The 25,858-nt window shown below is 44.6% G+C and overlaps 1 protein-coding gene across 5 annotated transcripts in view; it reads right to left on the bottom strand.

The window, feature by feature from the left end:
* Positions 1–25,858, bottom strand: part of dmxl2 (Dmx-like 2) — a 235,865-nt gene that overhangs the window by 148,507 nt on the left and 61,500 nt on the right. For all 5 annotated transcript variants that reach the window (XM_072470615.1, XM_072470616.1, XM_072470617.1 and 2 more), the window contains 6 exons: positions 16,652–16,730; positions 14,929–15,070; positions 12,081–12,147; positions 11,004–11,182; positions 4,759–4,942; positions 3,333–3,504 (listed from right to left, as the gene is read on the bottom strand). In XM_072470615.1, coding sequence (XP_072326716.1) covers positions 3,333–3,504; positions 4,759–4,942; positions 11,004–11,182; positions 12,081–12,147; positions 14,929–15,070; positions 16,652–16,730 — 823 coding nt within the window. The remainder of the gene's footprint in view (positions 1–3,332; positions 3,505–4,758; positions 4,943–11,003; positions 11,183–12,080; positions 12,148–14,928; positions 15,071–16,651; positions 16,731–25,858) is intronic.

Genomic DNA, 25,858 nt, shown 5'->3' with positions numbered 1-25,858 from the left:
GTCATACTCACAGAACCACACGTTACAGATAATGACCCTGATACCACCATCATCATTCCTGGGTATGTCCTGTACCACCAGCAGGGTAAACACAGTAGAGATGGCAGCATAGAGTATGCAGTCGAGAGGGAGTCCTCAAGATCGACTCTGGACCACATTAAGTCTCATGGCACCAGGTCAAACATGGGCAAGGAAACCTCTTGCTAATAACCACATAGCGCTCTCATCCCCAGTCTGCTAATGAATCAGTACACCATGTTGAACATCACATGGAGGAAGCACCGCTTGGCATGGGCACAGAATATACCCTAGTTGCGGCACTTCAATTCCATCACCCAAGAGTGGCTCTGTAGCACCACTACTGACCAAGCTGGTCGAGTAAATGACATAACTGCTAGACTGGGTCTGCGGCAGGTGGTGAAGGAACCAAAAAGAGGGAAAAACAGTCTTGATCTCATCCTAACCAATAGGCCTGCTACAGAGGCATTTGTCCATGGCGGTTTTAATAGGAGTGACGACTGCACTGTTCTTGTGGAGACAAAGTCCCGTCTTCACATTGATGATATCCTGCATTGTGTTGCTTGGCATTACCACTGTATTAAATGGGGCAGATTTCAAACAGATCTACTAACTCAAGACTTTGAAACCATGAGGCGCTATGGGCCATCAACTGCAGAAGAACTGTATTCAACCACAATATGTAACTTCATGGCCTGACATATCCCCCACTCTACCATTATCACCAAGCCAGGGAATCAACCTTGGTTCAATGAGAGCGCAGGAGGGCATGCCAGGAGCAACACCAGACATACCAAGAAATAAAGTGTCAACCTGGTGAAGTCAGCCTGGTGAAGTCAGAACACAGGACTACTTTGGTGTCAAACAGAATGTGCAGCAAGAGACAGATAGAGCCAAGCAATTCCACAGCCATTGGATTAGATCTAAACTTTGCAATCATGCTACATTCAGTCGTGAATGGTGGTGGACAATTAAACAACTCACCGGAGGAGGCAGCTACATAAATATCCTCATGCTCAATGATGGGAGGGTGAAGCACATCTGTGCAAAAGGCTGAAGCATTTGCTACAATCTTCAGCCAGAAATGCTGAGGGGATGATCCATCTCAGCCTCCTCCGGAGGTTCTCAGCATCACAGATCCCAGCATTCAGCCAATTCGATTCACTCCACGTGTTACCAAGAAATGGCTGAAGGCACCGGATACTGCAAAGGCTATGGGCCCTGACAATATTCCAGCAATAGTACTGAAGATTTGTACTCTAAACATGCCGTGCCTCTAGCCAAGCAGCTCCAGTGCAGCTAACAACACTGGCATTTACTCAGCAATGTGGAAAATTGCCTAGGTAGTCCTGTACAAGGAAAGCAAAACAAATCCAGCCTGGCCAATTACTACCCCATCAGTCTACTCTTGATCATCAGTAAAGTGATGGAATAGGCCATAAACAGTGCAATGAAGTACTACAGTCTTAGCAATAATCTACTCTCTGGCTCAGTTTCTCCGAGGCCACTCAGCACCTCATGGAATTTAGTGCAGAAGGAGGCCACTCTGCCCACCAAGTCTGCACCAGACCCTGGAAAGAGCGCCCCACAAACCCACGCCTCCACCCTATCCCCGTAACCCAGAAACCCCACCTTAACCTTTTGGACACTAAGGGGCAATTCAGCATGGCCAATTCACCTAACCTGGACTGTGGGAGGAAACTGGACCACCCGGAGGAAACCCACGCAGACATGGGGAGAAAGTGCAAACTCCACACAATCACCCGAGGCTGGAATTGAACCCGGGACCTGTGAGGCAGCAGTGTTAACCACTGTGCCACCTGACCTCATTACAGCCTTAGTTTAAGCATGAACAAAAGAGCTGAACACAAGAGGAGGCAAGAGTGATTGATATTAGGGTCGCATTTGACCGAATGTGGCTTCAAGGAGCCCTAACAAAACTGGAGACAAAGGGAATCAGGGGAAGGAAGAAACTCTCTGTTGGTTGGGAGTCATACCTAGCACAAAGGAAGATGGTTGTGACTGTTGGCAGTCAGTTATCTCAGCTCCAGGACACCATTGAAGGAGTTCATCAGGGGAGTGTCCGAGGCATAACCATCTTCAGTTGCTTCATCAATGACTGTCCTTCCATCATAAAGTCAGGAATGAGGATGTTCACTGATGATTGCACATGTTCAGCACCACTCGCAACTCCACAGATACTGTAAAGCAGTCAATGCCCAAACGCAACGTAGAATTTACAGTGTAGAAGCAGGTTTTTCGGCCCACCGAGTCTGCACCGGCCCTTTTTAAAGAGCACCCTATTTAAGCCCAAGGCTCCACCCTATCCAGTAACCCAACAACCCCACCTAACCCATTGGACACCAAGGGTCAATTTAGCATGGCCAATCCATCTAACCTGCACATCCTTGGACTGTGGGAGGAAATCAGAGCACCCAGAGGAAACCCACGCAGTCACGGGGAGAAAGTGCAAACTCCACATAGACAGTCACTCAAGGCCGTAATTGAACCTGGGTCCCTGGAGCTGTGAGGCAGCAGTGCTAACAACTGTGCCACCCTGGACAATCTTCAGACTAGGGCTGACAAGTGACAAGTAACATTGCACACCACACAAGTGGCAGGCAATGACCATCTCCAGCAAGAGAGAATTTAACCATTGCCCCTCTCCAACAAGAGAGAATATAGCCATTGCCCCTTGACATTCAATGGCATGACCATCACCGAATCCCCCATCCTCCACATCCTGGAGTTACCATTTACTAAAAACTGAACTGGACTAACCATACAAATACTGTGGCTACAAGAGGTCAGAGACTAGGAATCCTGCAGCGAGTAACTTGCCTCCTGACTCCCCAAAACCTGTCCACAATGAGTGCAGTTCCAACATTGAAGAAGCTGGACACCATCCAAGACAAAGCTTCCCATCCACAAACATTCATTCAATGCAGTGACAGCAGTGTTTACCATCTACAAGATGCACTGCAGGAACTCACGAAGGCTCTTTAGACAGCACCCTAACTCATAATCGTCACCATCTAGAAGGGCACCACCACCTGAAAGGTTTCCTCCAAGTCACTCACCATCCTTATTTAGAACTTTATCGCCGTTCCTTCCTTGGTCAAAATTATGGAACTTCCTCCCTTACAGCACTATGGATGACCATGGAAGTACCCACACCACATGGACTGCAGCAATACAAGGCAGTTTACCACCACTTTTTCAAGAGCAACTAGGGATGGCCAAGCCAGCGAAGTTCACATCTCTTGAATTTTTTTAATTTATTTTTAAAAAAAAAGAAATTTACTAATCCTAACCTGTATTAGGATTAATGCTCGCTGCAATATGAAAGTGACAGAGTGCATTAGCATAGTGTGAAATTTGTCTGTGGACTTCATGCGATCCCAGTTGGCTTGGCAAAACTTCCATATGAGCAGCCAGAACTGAAGATCTGCGACGACTTCTTAGATGTTTCAAATGATGAATTGTCTGTAAAACACAATTAAGCAGTGAACTAATACTTATTCTTGTAGTTGATTAGGAGTACAAATTTAAAACCTCCTAGCACAAACCATTAAAAATAATTAACACACTCTTTCTCACTGTATTAACTATTGGCAAGCTAGGCTTTGTTCATCAAATATAATTCAGCCACTCCTACACATGAAATCTTATTCATTGCATTATGTTATAAAGATTTTGAGGCAAAGTGATTTATAAGGAGTACAAGTTGACAAATGCATTTTGAGAGAGTGACAAAAAGGGAAGCTGCCGCACACAGTGATAAGGAACGTATGATGTTTTGAAGTCATATCTATTACCTGATTCCTGCCTTTGAGTTGCAAACCAGAGACAGGAACAAAATAATTCCCACAAAGCAAATCACATGTTCAGCAAATAAAAAAAGGTTATCTTTACTTGTCTCACTGTCCAATGCTTTTTAATTTGAAGATTCTGTACCAAATTACCCAGCACTATCACCATTGTAATCCATTCACAGACTAAGAATGCACCTACATGAAACATCACAACTATACTCCCGATCAATGGGCAGTGCTATGAGAAACCAGGGATTGCAATAAAAAACATATTTAGCCTCTTGTGCAATGTAAATGCGAAGTTGATGATTTGTAGTTCAATGTTTAGGTTAGATTCTAAGAAATTAAAGTGCTATGATTTCATCCTTTTCGCCACTTTAAAAGGGACTCCATTTTTTAAATCTCACTTCTTTTAAAAGAGATGTGCAATCTTTTAATAACTCTGGATTTAACGCATCTCGATGTGTGAACAATTTTAGCACCAAAATTGGAAATGAAGTACATACCAGACTAAAAAATATTGTATTTGTAAACATAAATAATTTGTAGAAATCAACATTGACATATTTTAGGATGGCATATAGGGGTAGATCTTGCACAGCTTTTGTGTGCAAAACCCCACTGGTGGCATTGGACTTCAAAGTTTATCTTCTAGTTATTCAAAAATGCATCAAATTGGAATAACGTTTTACTGTACTTATTTCAAAATTACATTGACAAAGCAAGACGTTTCTTTCCTTTAGCATACAGAGTCAAATGGAAGAGGCAGTTCTTTCTTACATATGTAATAACTCTCAGGACTATGAAGGATCAAGTTGGCACAAGTAAATTTATATCTGTCAATTGACATAAATTTAACAAAGCATATTTATTGTTTAGGAATTCACTTTAAACTCTTCCATTTTAAGCCTTTAGAAATTATTACCTCCAGTGCATGCTGAATTTTGTCTTTCTGGCTTCCACCATGAGGAAGATTGCTGGTTGAGGTACTAATGGTAGATTCTGTCATTTGTCCTCCAAGAAGACTATCTTCTGGCAATAAGGTTTCAGCCCACAGACGACAGACACCATCTTGACATGACGTCAGTAGTACATTGCATACAGAACTCCTGGAGATAGAAAATATTGGAATCTCATACACTCCAAAGTCTCTTCTATTCTACTGCAGTCATTTTGCAGTGCACAAACTAAGTCACTTTACAAGACACTGAATTATAATATAGGCACAACGAGATTTTGTAACTACTTTTTGACCTGACTTCATCAAAATAACAACTATGTTTTGCACTTCAAATTAGAACTCTAAACAATAAAAAAGATTCCAGGGCTTCACTTGGACAAGCAGTATCACGCTTTTTTCAAAGCTGACTATTCAGCACTTCAGAATTTGCTCTAATGCCTCCCTAAATACGTACGGTCATCCACAGAAATGTGCAAAAATTATACAGCATACAGGACTACAATACAAACATTGCAGGCAGGTGTCATTCACAGGTGAGACCCAATGATATGATGTACAATTTCCTGCTTGAATATTGTAGTTTTTTTTGTTTCGAGGATCTTTTTTATCTTTAATTGACAATTTGAGTGAGTGAGACACAGACAGAGTGAGAATTTGGTAATTTGGTGCAGTGAGGTAACCAGGAAAGGTAAGTGGATAATCTAATTGTGCTGTTTTTCAGTTAAAAGTGCAGTGTAGATTAGTGTCTGATTGGCTGAAGCTGCCCCCACCCTAATTGCTGAGAGGCAGTTATCTGGCAGTCACCCGAGGCCTGTTAAGGGGCACAAAGGTACACATTGTATTCTTCTCTTTGAAGCTTTAGTGTGAGTCATCCTAAAGTCTGTACAAAAGACAGACAGAAAGCGCACTTAGTAAGCATTGCGCTGGTCAAGGAGACACAGCCTGAGTGAGTGAGGCACAGACAGAGTGAGAATTTGGTAATTTGGTGCAGTGAGGTAATTCGGTGAAGGGTGGGAGAAGGTGCTTTTCCCCCGACTGTTTTGTTCTCTCTCTTTCTTCGGGCCTAATTTCGGGAGCCGTTCGGAGGAGGAGGAGCAGTCTCTGTGAGTATAAAAACCTAACGGTAACTTCCTGTTTTCCAGTTTTTTTCCAAAAGTGACATCAGAGGGAAGCTGTGATCTGATTGGTTGATCGCAAATCTGCCCCAAATTTTTTTTAAAAACACAGCTAAACTCGTAAACTTAAATTAAACTAATTGATTAATTAGTGATGGCTGGTCAGGTGATGTGCTTGAGCTGTTTGATGTGGGAGCTGGCAGATCCCATTGCGAGCTGCAGCGACCACATCTGCAGTAAGTGTTGGTTGCTCGAAGAGCTCCGGCTCAGAGTTGATGAGCTGGAGTCTGAGCTTCAAACACTGAGGCACATCCGGGAAGGGGAGACTTACCTGGACACTGTGTTTCAGGAGGCAGTCACACCTGTCAGAGTAAGTAGTTTAAATCCTGCCAGTGGCCAGGGACAGCAGGGTGTGACTGCAAGTCAGGCAGATAAAGGGAACCAGCAGTCAGGAACTCAGGAGCCTCAGCCCTTGACCCTGTCCAACAGGTATGAGGCACTTGCTCCCTGTGTGGATGGCGAACAGGGCTGCAGGAAGGATGAGTCAGCTGACCAAGGCACCATGGTTCAGCAGGCCATTCAAGGGGAGGGAGTAAATAGGCAAGTTGTAGTTGTAGGGGATATCTAAGGGATAGATAGTATCCTTTATGAGCAGGATAAAGAGTCCCGCATGGTATGTTGCCTGCCCGGTACTAGGGTGCGGGCCATCTCTGACCGGCTTGAAAGGATACTGGAGAGGGAGGGGGAGGATCCAGTTGTTGGGATCCATGTCGGTACCAACAACATAGGCAAGTCTAGGAAAGAGGACCTGTTTAGAGATTATAAAGAGCTAGGATTCAAAGAAAAAAACAGGTCCTCAAGGGTCATACTCTCCGGATTACTGCCCGAGCCACGTGCAAATTGGCATAGGGAGGCAAGAATAAGGGAAGTTAACACGTGGCTGAAAGAGTGGTGTGGGAAAGAGGGGTTCCTTTTCATGGGACACTGGCATCAGTTTTGGGACAGGGGGACCTATACCGTTGGGATGGTCTCCACCTGAACCGAGCTGGGACCAGTGTTCTGGCGAAAAGAGTAAATAGGGTGGTCAATAGGACTTTAAACTAAAGATTGGGGGGGGGGGGAGGATAGGGAAAGTCAGGGAACCAAGAGGTGAAGTAATCAGTGGGAAGCGTAGCTGCTTAGGAATACAAAAAAGTACGAAAAGACAAAACTCAGGAGAGGTTACGATAGTCCCCATCCCACAAAATATGACACAGTGTATGGAAAGGCTCAGTAAACCAAGGTCCACCACACTAAGAAAACAAAAAGGGACGGTCAATCGAGAATTAAAGGTGCTATATTTAAATGCACGCAGTGTACGGAACAAGGTAGATGAGCTTGTGGCCCAGATTGTGACTGGCAGGTATGATGTGGTAGGCATCACAGAGACATGGTTGCAGGGGGTTCAGGACTGGCATTTCAACATCCAGGGATTCACAACCTATCGAAAAGACAGAGAGGTGGACAAAGGGGGCAGGGTTGCCTTGTTAATTAGGAATGAAATTAAATCAATAGCACTAAACGACATAGGGTCAGATGATGTGGAGTCTGTGTGGGTAGAGTTGAGGAACCACAATTCTCAAGGAATTAAGGGCTATGGAGAGCGGGTAAATGGAGTTGAAATCAGCCATGATTGAATGGCGGAGTGGACTCGATGGGCCGAATGGCCTTACTTCCGCTCCTATGTCTTATGGTCTTAAAGGCAAAAAAAACATAATGGGAGTTATGTACAGGCCTCCTAACAGTGGTCAGGACCAGGGGCACAAAATGCACCACGAAATAGAAAGGGCATGTCAGAAAGGCAAGGTCACAGTGATCATAGGGGACTTCAATATGCAGGTGGACTGGGTAAATAATGCTGCCAGTGGACCCAAGGAAAGGGAATTCATTGAATGTTTAAAGGAGGGCTTTTTGGAACAGCTTGTGATGGAGCCCACGAGGGAACAGGCCATTCTGGACTTAGTGTTATGTAATGAGCCAGACTTGATTAAAGATCTTAAAGTAAGGGAACACTTAGGAGGCAGTGATCATAATATGGTAGAATTCAATCTCCAATTTGAAAGAAAGGTAGAATCAGATGTAAAGGTGTTACAGTTAAATAAAGGTAACTACAGGGGCATGAGGGAGGAACTGACGAAAATCGACTGGGAGCAGAGCCTAGTGGGAAAGACAGTAGAACAGCAATGGCAGGAGTTTCTGGGAGTAATTGAGGACACAGTACAGAGGTTCATCCCAAAGAAAAGAAAGGTTATCAGAGGGGGGATTAGGCAGCCATGGCTGACAAAGGAAGTTAGGGAATGCATCAAAGCAAAAGAGAAAGCCTATAATGTGGCAAAGAGTAGTGGGAAGTCAGAAGATTGGGAAGGCTACAAAAACAAACAGAGGATAACAAAGAAATCAGGAAAGAGAGGATCAATTATGAAGGTAGGCTCGCCAGTAACATTAGGAATGATAGTAAAAGTTTCTTTAAATACATTAAAAACAAACGGGAGGCAAAAGTAGACATTGGGCCACTCCAAAATGACGCTGGTAATCTAGTGATGCAAGGAAATAGCTGAGGAACTAAATAAGTACTTTGCGTCAGTCTTCACAGTAGAAGACATGAGTAATATCCCAACAATTCAGGAGAGTCAGGGGGCAGAGTTGAATATGGTAGCCATCACAAAGGAGAAAGTGCTAGAGAAACTAAGAGGTCTAAAAATTGATAAATCTCCGGGCCCAGATGGACTACATCCTAGAGTTCTAAAGGAGATAGCTGAAGAAATAGTGGAGGCTTTAGTTATGATCTTTCAAAAGTTACTGGAGTCAGGGAAAGTCCCAGAGGATTGGAAAATCGCTGTTGTAACCCCCCTGTTCAAGAAGGGAACAAGGAAAAAGATGGAAAATTATAGGCCAATTAGCCTAACCTCGGTTGTTGGCAAGATTCTAGAATCCATTGTTAAGGATGAGATTTCTAAATTCTTGGAAGTGCAGGGTCGGATTAGGACAAGTCAGCATGGATTTAGTAAGGGGAGGTCGTGCCTGACAAACCTGTCAGAGTTCTTTGAAGAGATAACAAATAGGTTAGACCAAGGAGAGCCAATGGATGTTTTCTATCTTGACTTCCAAAAGACCTTTGATAAGGTGCCTCACGGGAGACTGCTAAGTAAAATAAGGGCCCATGGTATTCGAGGCAAGGTACTAACATGGATTAATGATTGGCTGTCAGGCAGAAGGCAGAGAGTTGGGATAAAAGGTTCTTTTTCGGAATGGCAACCGGTGACGAGTGGTGTCCCGCAGGGTTCAGTGTTGGGGCCACAGCTGTTCTCTTTATATATTAACGATCTAGATGACGGGACTGGGGGCATTCTGGCTAAGTTTGCCGATGATACAAAGATAGGTGGAGGGGCAGGTAGTATGGAGGAGGTGGGGAGGCTGCAGAAAGATTTAGACAGTTTAGGAGAGTGGTCCAAGAAATGGCTGATGAAATTCAACGTGGGCAAGTGCGAGGTCTTGCACTTTGGAAAAAAGAATAGAGGCATGGACTATTTTCTAAACGGTGACAAAATTCATAATGCTGAAGTGCAAAGGGACTTTGGAGTCCTAGTCCAGGATTCTCTAAAGGTAAACTTGCAGGTTGAGTCCGTAATTAAGAAAGCAAATGCAATGTTGTCATTCATCTCAAGAGGCTTGGAATATAAAAGCAGGGATGTACTTCTGAAGCTTTATAAAGCATTAGTTAGGCCCCATTTAGAATACTGTGAGCAATTGTGGGCCCCACACCTCAGGAAGGACATACTGGCACTGGAGCGGGTCCAGCGGAGATTCACACGGATGATCCCAGGAATGGTAGGCCTAACATACGATGAACGTCTGAGGATCCTGGGATTATATTCATTGGAGTTTAGGAGGTTGAGGGGAGATCTAATAGAAACTTACAAGATAATGAATGGCTTAGATAGGGTGGATGTAGGGAAGTTGTTTCCATTAGCAGGGGAGACTAGGACCCGGGGGCACAGCCTTAGAATAAAAGGGAGTCACTTTAGAACAGAGATGAGGAGAAATGTCTTCAGCCAGAGAGTGGTGGGTCTGTGGAATTCATTGCCACAGAGGGCGGTGGAGGCCGGGACGTTGAGTGTCTTTAAGACAGAAGTTGATAAATTCTTGATTTCTCGAGGAATTAAGGGCTATGGAGAGAGAGCGGGTAAATGGAGTTGAAATCAGCCATGATTGAATGGTGGAGTGGACTCGATGGGCCTTACCTCCGCTCCTATGTCTTATGGTCTTAAGGACATAGTTTGTCTTGGTTTTTTCTCCAAACCAAAGCAATGCTTTCTTGGGTACAGCTCCACATATACCAGGCAGTTTCCAATAAATCACTCAAACTGCTATTGTTCACATGTGAATCTTCAGAGTGAGAGTGTCAGTAAGTTGTTCAACTGCAGGGCACCATAGCCAGGCACAATCCTGTTTTCAACTAACGTCCATACTTAGTGACATTTCATTTCTGTGTTTAGCCATCAGGAGTGGAATTGCTGATTTACCCATGAGTAAACCCAGAGAGTTTAGAGGTCAATAAACCTTTAAGCATTTGTGGTGGTGGTGGTGGTGGTGGGGTTGCGGGGGTGGGAAGAGAAAGAGAGAGAGAGGAGGAGGAGGAAGAACAAGAGAATATCCCCATGGTCTTAAGTTACACAGCTAACATATCGCATACAGAGCTTCAAACTTTCAAGATAAGGGAGACACTATTTCAAATTTCCATCCTTCATCAGTAATGAGCACTTTCATATCAAGGATGCAATAGACCAGAACCAAAACAAAGATTCCTGTGCATCTTAATCTGAACTCAAAAACAGTCTTCTGCACTGTTACAGGATTTTAAAATCCACTATTTCTGGGGGAAAAAACAGTAATTTGGTGTAATCTGTTAATTCAATACACACTCAATGACTACTGACCCATTAAAAGGCTAATGTGCACTTTGGATTTTGGACTGCTCAACTTGTTCAGAAGCCAAGTACCAAATGTTCATTCCTAACTGGCATTTAGTGTGAGGAAAGTGAGCATGTTGCTAACCTTGGCATATATTTACTAGTTTTCCGCCATGAAAATCCTGATACTGCACGAGGATGTGCCAGATACACAAAGGAAAAGTGCACAGCTGTAGATGACGTTTTTTCCCCAAATATTTCTGTGCCTATAACAGCAGACTTCCAGCTAGTGGTAAGATACCATACTTTCAGAAGGGAGTCATCCTACACAAAACAAAAACAAAAAATTGGCTTAGGTTAGAACTAGAAATAGTAAACATTTACAAAAGTCAAGTACTTCAAATAGAATTTAATGTTTCACAGATGTTTCAGACACACAAATGCATCAAGACCTAGACAATTTCCAGACTTGGGATGACAAGTGGCAAGTAACATTAAACTCGCCAGGCAATGACCATCTCTAATAAGAAAGAATCAAACCATTACCTTTCTCATTCAATGGCATTACCATCACTGAATCCCCCATTATCAACATCCTGGGGTTAACATTGACCAAAAGCCGAACTCGATTGGCCATATAAATACTGTTGTTACAAGAGCAGGTCAGAGGCTAAATCACCTCCTGACTCCCAACAGGTACAAGGTACATGTCAGGAGTGTGATGGAAGACTCCCCATTTGCCTGGATATGTGCAGCTCCAACAACACTCAAGAAGCTCCACGCCATCCAAGACAAAGCAGCCGTTTGATTGGCACTCCCTCCACCACCAATGCACAGTAGCAGAGTGAACCATCTATAAGATGTACTGCAGGAACTCACCAAAGCTACTTAGGCAACACCTTCCAAACCCACGACCATTACCATCCAGATGGACAAGGGTAGCAGATACATGGAGCACCACCATTTGGATGTTTCTCTCCAGGTCACTTGTCAATCTGACTTGGAAATATATCGCCGTTCTTTCACTGTTGCTGGGACAAAATCCTGGATTCATAGAATTTACAGTGCAGAAAAAAGCCATTCAGCCCATCGAGTCTGCACCGGCTCTTGGAAAGAGCACCCCACCCAACCGCATACCTCTACCCTATCCCTTTTATTTCAGCTTTTTAAACAAACAGCTGATGCTTAAAAAAGTGCTCAATTAAGCAATTCAAAATCTTACTTTTCCTGCTGTTGCAAAGTATTCTCCATCAGGGGACCACTTCATGAGATATATTGGAATAGCAGTCCTAAAAGACCAGAATGGGATATTTTAAATATTTCACACATCAGGTTTTTAATTATTTTTTTACTGGTTACATAATGTTATCACTAGTCCAAAAGTTAATTGTGCCAACAAGAACTGAATCACTTATTTTCTGCAAACTTATTAATTCAACTAAAACAAACAAAATTCTTCAAAAAAGTGCCAACCTTGGCTCAGTGGTAGCAATCCCAGCTCTGAGTCAGAAGGTTGTGGGTTCAAGTGCCATTCTAGAGACTTGAGCACATAATTTAGGCTGTCACTTAACTACCAAGGAGTGCTGCACTTTTAGAGTTGTCGCCTTTAGAAGAGGAGATGTTAAACTGAGGCTCCTTCTGCGTTCTCAGGTGGTTATGAAAGAAACAATGGCACTATTTGAAGAGAAGCAGGAGAATTTTCTCCAAAATTTTCCCTCAATAAATCTCATGAAAAACAGATTTTGTTGGTCATTATTTTATATATGTTCGTAGGACCTTCCAATATGCAAATTGCATTCTCTGAAACAGTGTCTATGCTTCAAAAGTACTTAATTGGTTGCAATGCATTTTATGCTGTCCTGAAGTCATGAAAAGTGCTACATAAATGCAATCTGCAGAATACGGATAAACATTTAAATTTTCTTCCAATATCTTATTTGATTACAAGTTTTAGCCATAAAGCTTCCCCGTATTAAAATTGCATGAAATTTACTTAAAACATCTTAATTGTTTCGGTTTTGACATTAAAAAAAGTCGATATACCATATTTCTTTAGAAAACACAGACTTGCTTTAAATAATACTAGTTGCAAACAGTTTGTGAATTCAGCAATGTCACAATAAACTGGCAATCCAGATATTTACAGGTCATGGTTTCTCATTTTTCTCCTTTCATATAAAGGGATTCAAAACCACCTGCTGACAAAACCAAATCAAGAATGTGAGAGACGTGTGCAGTACTAGTTTCAAACAATCAGGCAACTAACCAATATCGAAATGTTTCCAACCATCCATGCCAATCACAACTATTCAGTTGTGAATATTCATTACCAGTATTATTCTCATCATAGAATTTGTACACTGCAGAAGGAGGGCATTCAGCTCATCGAGTCAGCACTGACCCTCTGAAAGAGACCCCATCAAGTTCCACTCCTGCACCCTATCACCATACCCCCACCCAACCTACATATCTTTGGACACTAAGGGACAATTTAGCATGGACAATCTACTTAACTTGCACTTCTTTGGAATGTGAGAGGAAACCAGAGCACCCGGACAGAGGAAACCCACGCAGACACAGGGAGAAAGTGCAAACTCCAGAAAGGCACCCAAGGCTGGAATTGAACAGGGTCTCTGGCGCTGTGAGGCAGTTGTGCCACCGTTATTTGATGGGGTAATACTATGCCAACTGTGACCATTATTTGTCAGTTTAGCATGCTTAGATGCAGCCTAGCAAACAGCCAAGTGGGTTTTATCTTTAGGTTTGATGTAGAGTCAGAAGGACTTGTGCTGCACTTGGCTCCATAACAATCTTGAAACTGCCACTGGTTCCTGTTTGGCTTCCCTCCAGGATATACCTTCACGCTGCGCCTGGCGAGATAAACAGTCCAACATGGATTTCTTCAAAATGGGCGAGCTGCTCACTAAGCAGGCCTAATTTTGGGCCAACCTCAGGCATCCTAGTTACATTGTGCAAGGGGGAAAGTAGAGATCTTGGAGGGTGGTAATCAGTGATAGACAAAAATACTGCTTTGCAATTAATAAAATACCTCAAAAATCCAAGCATTTCATAACTGTTGTAAAACAAAAAAAAAACTTCAACCAAGAAAACAAGTACTGTACACACCCCGTCAGCATCAACGGGGCCGAGGTGGAGATGGTTAGCAGTTTCAAATTCCTAGGGGTGCACATCTCCAAAAATCTGTCCTTGTCCACCCATGTCAACGCTACCATCAAGAAAGCACAACAGCACCGATACTTCCTCAGGAAACTAAGGAAATTCGGCATGTCCACATTAACCCTTACCAACTTTTACAGATGCACCATAGAAAGCATCCTAACGGGCTGCATCACAGCCTGGTATAGCAACTGCTCGGCCCAGGACCGCAAGAAACTTCAGAGAGTCGTGAACACCGCCCAGTCCATCACACAAACCTGCCTCCCATCCATTTACTCCATCTACACCTCCCGCTGCCTTGGGAAAGCGGGCACCATAATCAAAGATCCCTCCCACCCGGCTTACTCACTCTTCCAACTTCCATCGGGCAGGAGATACAGAAGTCTGAGAACACGCACGAACAGACTCAAAAACAGCTTCTTCCCCACTGTCACCAGACTCCTAAATGACCCTCTTATGGACTGACCTCATTAACACTACACCCTGTATTCTTCATCCGATGCCAGTGCTTATGTAGTTACATTGTATATGTTATGTTGCCCTATTATGTATTTTCTTTTCTTCCCTTTTCGTCCCATGTACTTAATGATCTGTTGAGCTGCTCGCAGAAAAATACTTTTCACTCTACCTCAGTACACGTGACAATAAACAAATCCAATCCAATTCAGAAACATAGCACAAGGGAACTCAGTGAAGGCATTCTGACACACAAAAAAATTTCACTTAATTACAAGAAAACCAACTAAATAAGACTGTCAGATAAAATACCATTCGTACAAATTGATGAACATCATTTCATTGTCCAGAGTACACAAACCTGCCTTACTCATTTTGCATGCATCGATCGCAATGAAAAAATTAAAATACAACATTTTTAAAAAATGAATTCTTACTTGCACTGCCAGATACATTTCCAGTCATTTAAATCTGGCTGCAATTTAAATTCCTCAGCATGACTACTTTCTTCCTCTAGAATATCACTAGAGGGAGGTGACCATAATTGTAGGTGATCTGTAGCTGTCAATAATTGGTTACCTACAAAAGGAAGAAAATCACAATAAACGTAAACCTAATTTAGCATTAGAGCTGGAAACTGCACTCCTCGTAGAAGTAAACGGGGTTTCTTTGGATCAAGATAGCATATGTGGAAATGAAAGTTCAGCTTCAAATCTACTCTGTGGCAGATTCACAATCTGATACCTGAACAAGATAGGCATTACTGGAACCTGGATAAGCAAATAGGACTGAGATTCTTCTCATTTGGTTCCAAGGAATGTGAAAGCTTTTGCCCAACAAGTAGGATGCTCTATCTGGGCAAGCAACAAGTGGCTTACTTGTGCTCCGTGCTAATACATTATGCACTTTTACATTTTTAAACTCCAAGAGTGCCCTTGCACAACCTTTGGGGGCTCTTGAGACTTAACTCTAATATGCAAGCTGCCTATACTTAAGATAACCAAGATGTGCACTCTGGATTAGACAAACAAATATCTTGAATTGGTGACTGTTAAAATTCCAACTGTTGAACTGCAGAGCTTCAATCCCAATATACAATTTCACAGAATTTACAGTACAGAAGGAGGCCATTCGGTCCATCGAGTCTGCACCAGCTCTTGGAAAGAGCACCCTACCCAAGGTCAACACCTCCACCCTATCCCCATAACCCAGTAACCCCACCCAACACTAAGGGCAATTTTGGACACTAAGGGCAATTTATCATGGCCAATCCACCTAACCTGCACATCTTTTGGACTGTGGGAGGAAACCGGAGCACCCGGAGGAAATCCACGCACACACGGGGAGGATGTGCAGAGAATTTGTCACCAAGGTACCCTACTTCCACCTCCAATATGGCCACCTCTGCTGCTTGTGCTCAATATCTTTTCCAGCATTTCCCTTAAAGCACAAGATTATCTTTCTGAAGTCTTGCATGCTTTTTTAGGTGATGACAAGGAAAAAGCAAAGGGCGGGATTCTTCCTTCTGGGGACTAAGTCCCCACACCGACGGGAAAACTGGTGTCAACCACTCCGGCGTCAACAGCCCCCGAATTCTCGTGGAATTCTCAGAATTTTTGGGGGCTAGGTTGACGGCAGAGGGGTTGGCCCTACAGGGGACCGGCGCGGAGGAAAGAAGGCCCCAACGGAAACAGCCTGCCCGCAGGATCGGTAGGCCCCGATTGCGGGCCAGGCCACCATGGGGGCCTACCCTGGGGTAGGATCCCCCCGCGAGGACCGCCCCCGTATACTTACCTGCCAGGTCCCGCCGTGCGTGAGGTGAGTAATTCACGCCGGCAGGACTGGCCAAAACTGGACAGCCACTCGGCCCGGAGAATCGCCCGGCTACAACGGGGAGTTTCAGCACGCAGAGTTCCCCATTGTAAAAAAACGGGGCTGTGTGTGGCCTCGGCCCTGCGTTCCCTGTTTAGGCCCCTTATTCAAAGTGAGCCGCGTTGAATAGCCATGGAAACCCGTGGATAAAAGTGCTCACTCAGGGACTTTGTTCCCTTTTGGGAAAATTGCGCCCTGTGTTTCAATCATTTCTACTTACAAACTTCAAAACAAAAAAAATATACGAAGCAGAGTTACTATGACCTTTCACCATACAGATTCAGTTACCTTGCGGATCCCAAGCCAGGTTGTATGCCATAGACTGAAGAAAAAACTGTCCTGTCTTTTGCCATTGATAGTTAAGGACCTGCAGTTTGAGATAGATTTAAAAATAAATTAAAGCAATTTTATTTCTCCAAGCAAGTAAATCAAACAAGGCTGGAATTTCAATTTTGTTAAACTGTTAGCACATATAGGTTTTGAAAATTTATAGGAATTGATTATCACAGGTTGTGATGCTTTTTAAAATTTTGAATGCTTTGGAAGAGAAACTGGCTTCAAACAGAAATTCCAACTAAAACTCAACTCTGCAACAACAGTTTACTCAGAAGTTAAGCAAACTTGGACAGAAGTATCAATACAGATCTGCCAAACTGCACACCTCATTTAAACACGATTAAGGTACTAATTTGAGGTCTGGAAAACACTGTTAGTTGTTTTGTCAATCTCGTGGAAGTCTATACAACATAAATAAATGCATAATATGACAACCACGCCATTATACTGCTGAGACTAAGTGCCCCGCCATTTGATAATACCCATATTATTCTCCATCACTCAATGCACAAATTGGTTTGAAGAACAAGGATCATGTTATTGAGCTCTCTGCTCTGACACAAGTGATGTCAATCTTCATCAGCTAGAAAGAGGAAATTGTGGTAACCAGTTTTGACAGCCCATCTAAAGTGGTTGTCACCCAAAGTACTTTTTTTCTGTGTTGGCACTCTGATAGAGAAAGTGAGATGATTGGGATCATGTTGGTGTCTGGACCTCAGCAGTGGCCAATACTAGGCTAAGCAACATTAATTCTCATGATACAATTCTGTTGGAACAGTTTCAAAATTTTATCCAAGAATGATTTCAGGACATCTACTTAGGTAAAATAAGCTTCATTTGAAACTGATCAGTAACTTTAAGATTCAGTAGTATAGAATGCGGCAAGAATTACATCCTTCTACTGGCCTCATTGGTGGTAATTGCAAAAATATATGAATGTGGAATTCCAGTGCTGCCAACTGCCAAGACATATTAAAAGAGAACATACCTATAAATTGGCAATGGGTACATAAAATGAGAGAGATGAATGTGTGGCTCAAAGACTGTTGCAGGAAAAGTGGATTCAGATTCATGGGGTACTGGCACCAGTAGAGGAGAAAGTGGGGTTGTAACATTGGGACTGTCTACACCTGAACCGCGCTGGGACTAGTGTTCTAGCAAGCCACATAGCTAGTGAAGCAGAAATGCTTTTAAACTAGGAAGGTGTGGTAAATCAAAGAGTAGAGAAAGGTAATGTAAATGGTAAACAGGCCATGGCAGGATGGGGTAGGGAATACAAAGAGTAAATGATCAGATAAGGCTAGTGATTACAAACATAATTAAAAAGGACAAAACTAAAGGCTCTGTATTTGAATACACATGTCATTTGAAAAAAACAAAAAACAGATGAACTGAAAGAGGAAATAGAATTGAATACGTACGATCGGATAGCCATTAAACATGGTTGCAGGGTGACCTAAATTGGGACGTGAAATTGAAGGATGCTTCTTAGGTTAGGCAGACACTCGGAGTCAAGGATGACTTGCTTCCACAATAAAAACAGGTTTTCAGGTGACGGAGTCCAATGCACAACCTACAGTCTGTCATAGGTGGGGTTATAGGTGGTTGGAGGAGCTGGTGGTTGGGTGCTGGGTTTGCCACGTGCTCCTTTCAGTGTCGACACTTGGCTTCAGCTTGTTTTTGCCGATTAAACTCAAGGTGTTCAGCTCCTTCCCGGATGCTTTTCCTCCACTTCGGATGATCCTGGGCCAGGGATTGTTAGGTATCGGTGGGGATGTTGCACCTTTTCGAGGGCTTCCTTGAAGCATTTCCTCCGCCTTCCTGGGGCTCGCTTGCCATGCCAAAGCTCTGAATAGGGCACTTGTTTCGGGAGTCTCAAGTCGGGGATGCAGACAATGTGGCCTGCCCAGCGGAACATGGTGAATGTTTTGTTCCTGGGGGTTGGCCTTAGCGAGAACACCGACGTTGGTGCACCTATCCTGCCATTGGATTTGCAGGGTCTTATGGAGGCAGCCGTGGTAATACAGCTCCAGTCTTTCGAGTTGTCCCACATCATGAGCCACATTTTTTTTTAATTTTTTTTAATCTTTTCATTCATTTAGGGGTTAGGTGTTATTGGTTAGGCCAGCATGTTTGCCCATCCCTAGTTGCCCTTCAGAAGGTGGTGTTGCCTTCTTGAACCGCTGCAGTCCTTGAGGTGTAGGTACACCCACTGTGCTGTTAGGGAGGGAATTCCAGGATTTTGCCCCAGCGACAGTGAAAGAACGGCGATATGTTTCCACGTCAGAGTGGTGAGGAGGGGAACCTCCAGGTGGTGGGGTTCCCAGGTTTCTGCTGCTCTTGTTCTTTTAGATGGTAGTGGCTGTGGGTCTGGCAGGTGCTGTCTAACGAACCTTGGTGAGTTACTGCACTGTATCTTGTAGATGGTACACACGGCTACCACTGTTCTTCGGTGGTGGAAGGTTTGAATGTTTGGGTAAGTAGGAGTAATCAAGCGGTCTGCTTTGTTCAGGATGGTGTTGAGCATCTTGAGTATTGTTTGAGCTGTACTCATCCAGGCAAGTGGAGGGTATTCCATACACTCTGACTTGTGCCTTATAGATGGTGGACAGGCTTTGGAGGGTTCAGGAGGTGAGTTACTCGCCACAGGATTCCTAGCCTTTGACCTGCCCTGGTAGCCACTGTATTAATATAGGGTGATTTTGTTAATTATTGATGTTCTTAGCAAACGAGAAAAGGATGTCCTTAGTTCAGGAAACCAGGATATAGAACTCGTTTGGCAGGAAACTACAGGCCAGTTAACAACGTCTGTCATAGGGAAACATTACAGCAGGGCACTTGGAAAAATTCAGGGTAATCAGGCAGAGTCAACATGATTTTGTGAAAGGGAAATCATGTTTAATCAATTTAGAACGTAGAACATTACAGCGCAGTACAGGCCCTTCGGCCCTCGATGTTGCGCCGACCTTTGAAACCACTCTAAAGCCCATCTACACTATTCCCTTAGCATCCAAATGTTTATCCAATGACCATTTAAATGCCCATAATGTTGGCGAGTACACTACTGTTACAGGCAGGGCAGCCCTTACTACTCTCTGAGTAAAGAACCTGCCTCTGACATCTGTCCTATATCTATCACCCCTCAATTTAAAGCTATGTCCCCTCGTGCACGACAACACCATCCGTGGTAAAAGGCTCTCACTGTCCACCCTATCTAATCCTCTGATCATCTTGTATGTCTCAATTAAGTCACCTCTTAACCTTCTTCTCTCTAGCGAAAACAGCCTCAAGTCCCTCAGCCTTCCCTCATAAGATCTTCCCTCCAGACCAGGCAACATCCTGGTAAATCTCACCTGCACCCTTTCCAATGCTTCCACATCCTACCTATCATGCGGCGATCAGGACTGCACGCAATACTCCAAATGCGGCCGCACCAGAGTTTTGTACAGCTGCAACATGACCTCATGGCTCCGAAACTCAATCGCTCTACCAATAAAAACTAACACACCGTACGCCTTCTTAAAAACCCTCTCAACCTGGGTGGCAACTTTCAGGGATCTATGTACATGGACACTGAGATCTCTCTGCTCATCCATACTACCAAGAATCTTACCATTTGCCCAGTACTCGGTCTTCCTGTTATTTCTTCCAAAATGAATCACCTCACATTTTTCCGCATTAAACTCCATTTGCCACCTCTCAGCCCAGCTCTGCAGCTTATCTATGTCCCTCTGTAACGTGTTACATCCTTCCGCACTGTCCACAACTCCACCGACTTTAGTGTCATCGGCAAATTTACTCACCCATCCTTCTACGCCATCCTCCAGGTCATTTATAAAAATGACAAACAGCAGTGGCCCCAAAACAGATCCTTGTGGTAGACCACTAGTAACTGGACTCCAGGCTGAACATTTCCCATCAACCACCACCCTTTGTGTTCTTTTAGCTAGCCAATTTCTGATCCAAACTGCTAAATCACCCCAAATCCAATGCCTCTGTATTTTCTGCAACAGCCTACCTTGGGGAACCTTATAAAACGCTTTACTGAAATCCATATACACCACATCAACTGCTTTACCCTTGTCCACCTGTTTGGTCACCTGTCAAAGAACTCAATAAGGTTTGTGAGGCACGACCTACCCTTCACAAAACCGTGTTGACTATCTCAAATTAAATTATTCCTTTCCAGATGCTTGTACATCTTATCTCTCATCAACCTTTCCAAGACTTTGCCCACAACAGAAGTAAGGCTCACTGGTCTATAGTTACCGGGGTTGTCTCTACTCCCCTTCTTGAACAAGGGGACAACATTTGCTATCCTCCAGTCTTCTGGCACTATTCCTGTAGACAATGATGACATAAAGATCAAAGCCAAAGGCTCAGCAATCTCCTCCCTAGCTTCCCATAGAATCCTAGGATAAATCCCATCCGGCCTAGGGGACTTATCTATTTTCACACTTTCCAGAATTGCTAACACCTCCTCAAGAACCTCAAGCCCTTCTAATCTAGCAGCCTGTATCTCAGTATTCTCCTCGACAACATTGTCTTTTTCCTGTGTGAATACTGATGAAAAATATTCATTTAGCACCTCTCCTATCACCTCGGACTCCACGCACAACTTCCCACGACTGTCCTTGACTGGCCCCACTCTTACCCTAGTCATTCTTTTATTCCTGACATATCCAGAGCAAGCTTTAGGGTTATCCTTGATCCCACCTGCCAAAGACATCTCATGTCCCCTCCTGGCTCTTCTTAGCTCTCTCTTTAGGTCCTTCCGAGCTAACTTGTAACGCTCTAGCGCCTTAACTGAACCTTCACGTCTCATCTTTACATAAGCCTCTTTCTTCCTCTTAACAAGTGATTCAACAATTTAGTAAACCATGGTTCCCTCGCGCAACCACTTCCACCCTGCCTGACAGGGACATACTTATCAAGGACACGCAGTAGCTGTTCCTTGAACCAGCTCCACATTTCAATTGTGCCCATCCCCTGCAGTTTCCCTATCCATCCTATGCATCCTAAGTCTTGCCTTATCGCATCATAATTGCCTTTCCCCCAGCTATAACTCTTGCCCTGCGGTATCTAACCTACCCTTTTCCATCGCTAAAGTAAAAGTAATCGAATTGTGGTCACTATCACCAAAGTGCTCACCTACCTCCAAATCTAACATCTGTCCTGGTTCATTTCACAGTACCAAATCCAATATGGCCTCGCCTCTCGTTGGCCTATCTACATACAGTGTCAGGAAACCCTCCTGCACACATTGGACAAAAAAGGACCCATCTAACGTGCTCGAACTATAGCGTTTCCAGTCAATATTTGGAAAGTTAAAGTCCCCCATAACAACTACCCTGTTACTTTCGCTCCTATCCAGAATCATCTTTGCAATCCTTTCCTCTACATCTCTGGAACTTTTCGGAGGCCTATAGAAAACTCCCAGCAGGGTGACCTCTCCTTTCCTGTTTCTGACCTCAGCCCAAACCACCTCAGTAGACGAGTCCTCATCGAACGTCCTTTCTGCCACCATAATACTGTCCTTGACTAACAATGCCACCCCTCCCCCTCTTATACCACCTTCTCTGAGCTTACTGAAATATCTAAACCTCGGCACATGTAACAACCATTCCTGTCCCTGCTCTATCCATGTCTCCGAAATGGCCACAACATCGACGTCCCAGGTACCAACCCATGCCGCAAGTTCACCCACCTTATTTCGGATGTTCCTGGCATTAAAGTAGACACACTGCCTGCCGGTACACTCCTGCAACTTAGAAACCTTACTCCTGACCTCACTACTCTCAACCTCCTGTATATTGGAGCTACAATTCAGGTTCCCAGACTCCTGCTGAACTAGTTGAAACCCTCCCGAAGAGCATTGGCAAAATTCCCCCCCAGGATATTAGTATCCCTCTGGTCCAGGTGTAGACCATCCCGTTTGTAGAGGTCCCACCTACCCCAGAATGAGCCCCAATTATCCAGGTATCTGAAACCCTCCCTCCTGCACAATTCCTGTAGCCACTTGGTCAACTGCTCTCCCTATTCCTCGTCTCGCTAGCACGTGGCACGGGTAACAACCCAGAGATAATAACTCTGTTTGTCCTAGATCTTAATTTCCACCCTAGCTCCCTGAATTCCTGCCTTACATCCCTATCCCTTTTCCTACCTATGTCGTTGGTGCCTATGTGGACCACGACTTGGGGCTGCTCCCCCTCCCCCTTAAGGATCCCGAAAACACGATCCGAGACATCGCGGACCCTGGCACCTGGGAGGCAACACATCAACCGCGAGTCTCTCTCGTTCCCACAGAATCTCCTAACTATCCCCCTAACTATAGAGTCACCAATGACTAGTGCTCTACTCCTCTCCCCCCTTCCCTTCTGACCAGCAGGGACAGACTCTATGCCAGAGACCTGTACCCCATGGCTCCAATTTATTGGAGTTTTTCGAAGGAGTCATATGTGCTCTGGATAAAGGGGAACTGGTGAATGTGCTGTACTTGGATTTCCAGATGGCATTTTCTAAGGTGCCACATCAAAGCAATGAATTGAAAGGTTATTGGGGGTAGAAGGAACTGTGGAGTTGAGGTCACAATCACATCAGCCAAGATGTTATTAAATGGCCGATCAGAGTCGTAAGGCCAGTTAGCCTGACATAATTAGTTGGGAAGGTGCAAGTCTATTATAAAAGACATGATAGCAGAAGCATTAATGGGATTGGACAAAGCCAACATGGGTTTATGAAAGGCGAATCATGCTTAATCCTCATAGAAAAGGGAGAACCAGGAATTTGGTGTATTTGGACTTTCATAAGGTTTTCTGATTAGGTTAGTGGGCAAAATTAAAGCATAGGGGGTAATATATTGGCATGGATCGAGAATTGTTGACACACAGGAAACAGAGTCTTTTTCTGGGTGGCAGGCAGCGACGAGTGGAGTGTTGCAGGGATCAGTGGTTAGGCCCCTGTTATTGCTTGGGCTGGATCGTTTCAGCTATCAAGAGAGACTGGATAGGCTGGAGTTGTTTTGCCTGGAGCAGAAAAGGCTGAGGGGCGACCTGATTGAGGTGTATTAAATTATGAGAGACATAGATAGGGTGGACAGAAGGTACTTTTCCCCTTAGTGGAAGGATCTATAACCAGGGGCATTTAAGGTAATGGGCAGGAATTAGAGGAGATGTGAGGAAAAACCTTTTCACCAAGAGGGTGGTTGGAATCTGGAACTCACTGCCTGAAAGGATGGTAGAGGCAGGAACCCTCAGCTTTTAAGAAGTATTTGGATCAGCACTTGAAATGCCATTGCATGCAAGGTTACAGAACAACAGGATTAGAATAGTTAAGTGCTTGATGGTCGGCACCTCATTCCGTGCTAAACTGGGTGGCACTGAGTAGCACTCCTTTTTAAAAATGAGTCCCTGGCTGAAGGGCTTCTGTGGGGAGCCGGGGAGGTGAGTAGCCATTGCTGCAAATAACATCACCTGGAGCGGGTGCTGGTCCCCTCCCCATGGCACTCACCCACCCTCTGGCCTTGCGGCTGAAGCCTTGGTTAAAAGGGAATTGGTAATCATGGTTAAGTGAACACGTCACACAACCCAAGTGGATTCCCGTGGGTGGGTGGGCCATGTAACATGTGGGAGTCATTGCCTAGCAACCCAGTCAGACTGTGATGCCTGGACACTGTGGGAGGGAACACCACACATGCAGCAGCCAACATCGGAACAGCCAGGGAATTGGACAGATCTCCGGGGACATGTCCACGGTGGAGGGCAGGTGGGTGCCGCGGAGAGGGTACCAGCGCCCGGTCCAGGTGACGTTATGTGCGGGTGTCAGAGATAGAGTCTGGATTGGATTGGATTGGTTTATTGTCACGTGTACCGAGGTACAGTGAAAAGTATTTTTCTGCGAGCAGCAGCTCAACAGGTCATTAAGTACATGGGACGAAAAGAAAATACATAATAGAGCAACACAACATATACAATGTAACTACATAAGCACTGGCATCGGATGAAGCATACAGGGTGTAGTGTTAATGAGGCCAGTCCATAAGAGGGTCATTTAGGAGTCCGGTGACAGTGGGGAAGAAGCTGTTTTTGAGTCTGTTCGTGCGTGTTCTCAGACTTCTGTATCTCCTGCCCGATGGAAGAAGTTGGAAGAGTGAGTAAGCCGCGTGGGAGGGATCTTTGATTATGCTGCCCGCTTTCCCAAGGCAGCGGGAGGTGTAGATGGAGTAAATGGATGGGAGGCAGGTTCGTGTGATGGACTGGGCGGTGTTCACGACTCTCTGAAGTTTCTTGCGGTCCTGGGCCGAGCAGTTGCCATACCAGGCTGTGATACAGCCCAATAGGATGCTTTCTGTGGTGCATCTGTAAAAGTTGGTACGGGGTAATGTGGACATGCCGAATTTCCTTAGTTTCCTGAGGCAGAGTAGGCACTGTTGTGCTTTCTTGGTGGTAGCAGCGACGTGGGTGGACCAGGACAGATTTTTGGAGATGTGCACCCCTAGGAATTTGAATCTGCTAACCATCTCCACCTCGGCCCCGTTGATGCTGACAGGGGTGTGTATAGTACTTCGCTTCCTGAAGTCAATGACCAGCTCTTTAGTTTTGCTGGCATTGAGGGAGAGATTATTGTCGCTACACCACTCCACTAGGTTCCCTATCTCCCGCCTGTATTCGGACTCGTCGTTATTCAAGATACAGCCCACTATGGTCGTATCGTCAGCAAACTTGTAGATGGAGTTGGAACCAAGTTTTGCCATGCAGTCGTGTGTGTACAGGGAGTAGAGTAGGGGGCTAAGTACGCAGCCTTGCCGGGCCCCGGTGTTGAGGACTATTGTGGAGGAGGAGTTGTTCATTCTTACTGATTGTGGTCTGTTGGTCAGAATATCGAGGATCCAGTTGCAGAGTGGGGAGCCAAGTCCTAGGTTTTGGAGCTTTGATATGAGCTTGGCTGGGATTATGGTGTTGAAGGCGGAGCTGTAGTCAATAAATAGGAGTCTGATGTAGGAGTCCTTGTTTTCGAGATGCTCTAGGGATGGGTGTAGGGCCAGGGAAATGGCGTCTGATGTGGACCGGTTGCAACGGTATGCGAATCGCAGTGGATCAAGGCGTTCTGGAAGTATGGAGGTGATGCGCTTCATGATCAACCTCTCGAAGCACTTCATTT

This window comes from Scyliorhinus torazame, chromosome 12 (assembly GCF_047496885.1).
Source record: "Scyliorhinus torazame isolate Kashiwa2021f chromosome 12, sScyTor2.1, whole genome shotgun sequence".
In the NCBI taxonomy this organism is placed as follows: domain Eukaryota; kingdom Metazoa; phylum Chordata; class Chondrichthyes; order Carcharhiniformes; family Scyliorhinidae; genus Scyliorhinus; species Scyliorhinus torazame.
This window is presented reverse-complemented; position numbering and strand designations above follow the sequence as displayed.